We start from the raw sequence: 1944 nt of genomic DNA on the forward strand, positions 1-1944 counted from the left end.
TATTATTTCTCCGGAAATTATTAATACGGACCTAGCTATAACTTTGGAACCCGTAATAACTACTCTAAGCCCTATAATTATAATAATTATATTCCGAAGTTATATTTTATATATAAGAAACCCGAATACCGCTTATAGAAATATATATTAGAGAAATAAAAGGCTAAGAAGACTTGATTTAGGAATAGAAATATCTATTAATTCAGATCCCGAAATACCTATAATTTTAATAAATGCTTTAGTAGTACTTATATATAGTATATTACTAAAGCTAAAGGTAAAGAGGGTAATAAGAGTAATAAGGACAAATTAGTAAATAATGCTTTTAAGGCTTTATTAATAGAAATAAATAAAAAAAAGAAATACTATTTAGATTCCTACTTTATTTTAATTAAGAGCTTTTTAGCCGCTCCTGCCGCTTCTATTCTACTAATAACTATAGCTAATACCCTTATAAATAACCTTATTTCTCTTTCCCTTATATATTAGATAATAGGCAAAAACCATACCTTAAAGTCTATTAAACCCTTAATAGAAAATACCTAGACTTTTATAGTTAATAGTATATTAAGATATAATACTTATTGCTTTTATAGAATCATAATTAATACTAGAGCCTCTAGATACTTAACTACTAGTTCTAACTAATTTCAAGCTCTCTAGTAGATTAATAATAGTATTAAACTTAATAAAATTATTAAAGGTCAAATTAATATCTAGTTTAGTATTGGATTTATATTTTCTATTAGATTTATAATAGTAAGTATACTAATTAGATAAGTATAATTCTATATTATATTTTTAAAGATTTTATTTTTATTTAGTTTGGCTAATATAGATAAGTTAGGAGTCTATTTTAATAATCTTACTAATTACTTTATTACTTCTACCAGAAAATATATATTTATAGTATAATGTTTCGGATATTCTTTCCTGTTTTAGAATACTATACTATAAGGCTTTATTTCCGAATTCTTTACTTATAATTCCTGCTTTTTTATAGAGGTTAAATTATAATATCTATATTATTATTTTGGTTATTTATTTATTAGTAAGCTCCGAAATATATTAGAATAAGCAGGCTATAATATTAATATAGAAGCCCTTAAGTATTTTATAAAGTACTATAAGTAATACCAGAAATATAGCTAATTACTCAGATAATTCAAGTTTAATCTAAGAGATAATATTAGCTTTAACTATTCTATTATTATTAATATTTTCTATATTTCCGGTAAGCCTATATTCTATATTATTAATAAAAGTACTTAATATTAAGCCGGCTAATAGCTCTAGAATATTAGAATAATATATACCTGAGATATATTTAAGTAATACTAGATTAATAACTATTTAGGCCCTTTTAATTAGATTATAGTAAATACCGGAAAGTAGTTTACTAGTAAAGAGTTTGCTTAGCTTATAAATACTATAGAAACTAAGGTTAAGATTATTCCTATAGAAGCTTATAACTTTATTAGAATTATAGAATACTACTATAGCCCGATCTAATATATTTACCTTATTATTATAGCCAAAGTTAATGGAATTAATAAGGATACCGTATTTCAAATAGCTTTTAAGGCTATTAATAACTCTATAGGACCTAATGGTATTATTCTAACCCTTTTAGTTTATAGTACTTTACCTTAAATAACCGAATATAATATCCTATTATTTACTATATTATAATAATTAATAGTATTTAAGAAAGTAATAGTAGAAATTCAGAAGCTTTGAGCTAGATATTAAATTACTAATATTCTAAATACCCGAAATAGTTCTAGTATTATTAATATCTATAAACTATCTCTAAATTCAAATATTCTCGTTTAATATAAAGGAAATACTAGTTAATCTAGTAATTGGAATAGACTATATAAGCTAGTAGCTATTAATAGGGAGAACTATATACTAGCTTTACTATATAGTAATATTACCTTT

The 1944-nt window shown here is 23.0% G+C and overlaps 1 protein-coding gene across 1 annotated transcript; it reads left to right on the forward strand.

Moving 5' to 3' along the window:
* Positions 1-1164: 1164 nt before the first annotated feature.
* On the forward strand, positions 1165-1653 carry K444DRAFT_520208 (uncharacterized protein; the record flags this gene model as incomplete). The annotated part of the gene is made up of 2 exons (XM_024874031.1): positions 1165-1264; positions 1535-1653. Coding segments are annotated over 2 exons (219 nt in total), but the record flags the coding sequence as incomplete, so codon positions are not given.
* Between the last annotated feature and the right edge of the window lie 291 nt (positions 1654-1944).

Source organism: Hyaloscypha bicolor (assembly GCF_002865645.1).
Source record: "Hyaloscypha bicolor E unplaced genomic scaffold K444scaffold_17, whole genome shotgun sequence".
Lineage (NCBI taxonomy): Eukaryota > Fungi > Ascomycota > Leotiomycetes > Helotiales > Hyaloscyphaceae > Hyaloscypha > Hyaloscypha bicolor.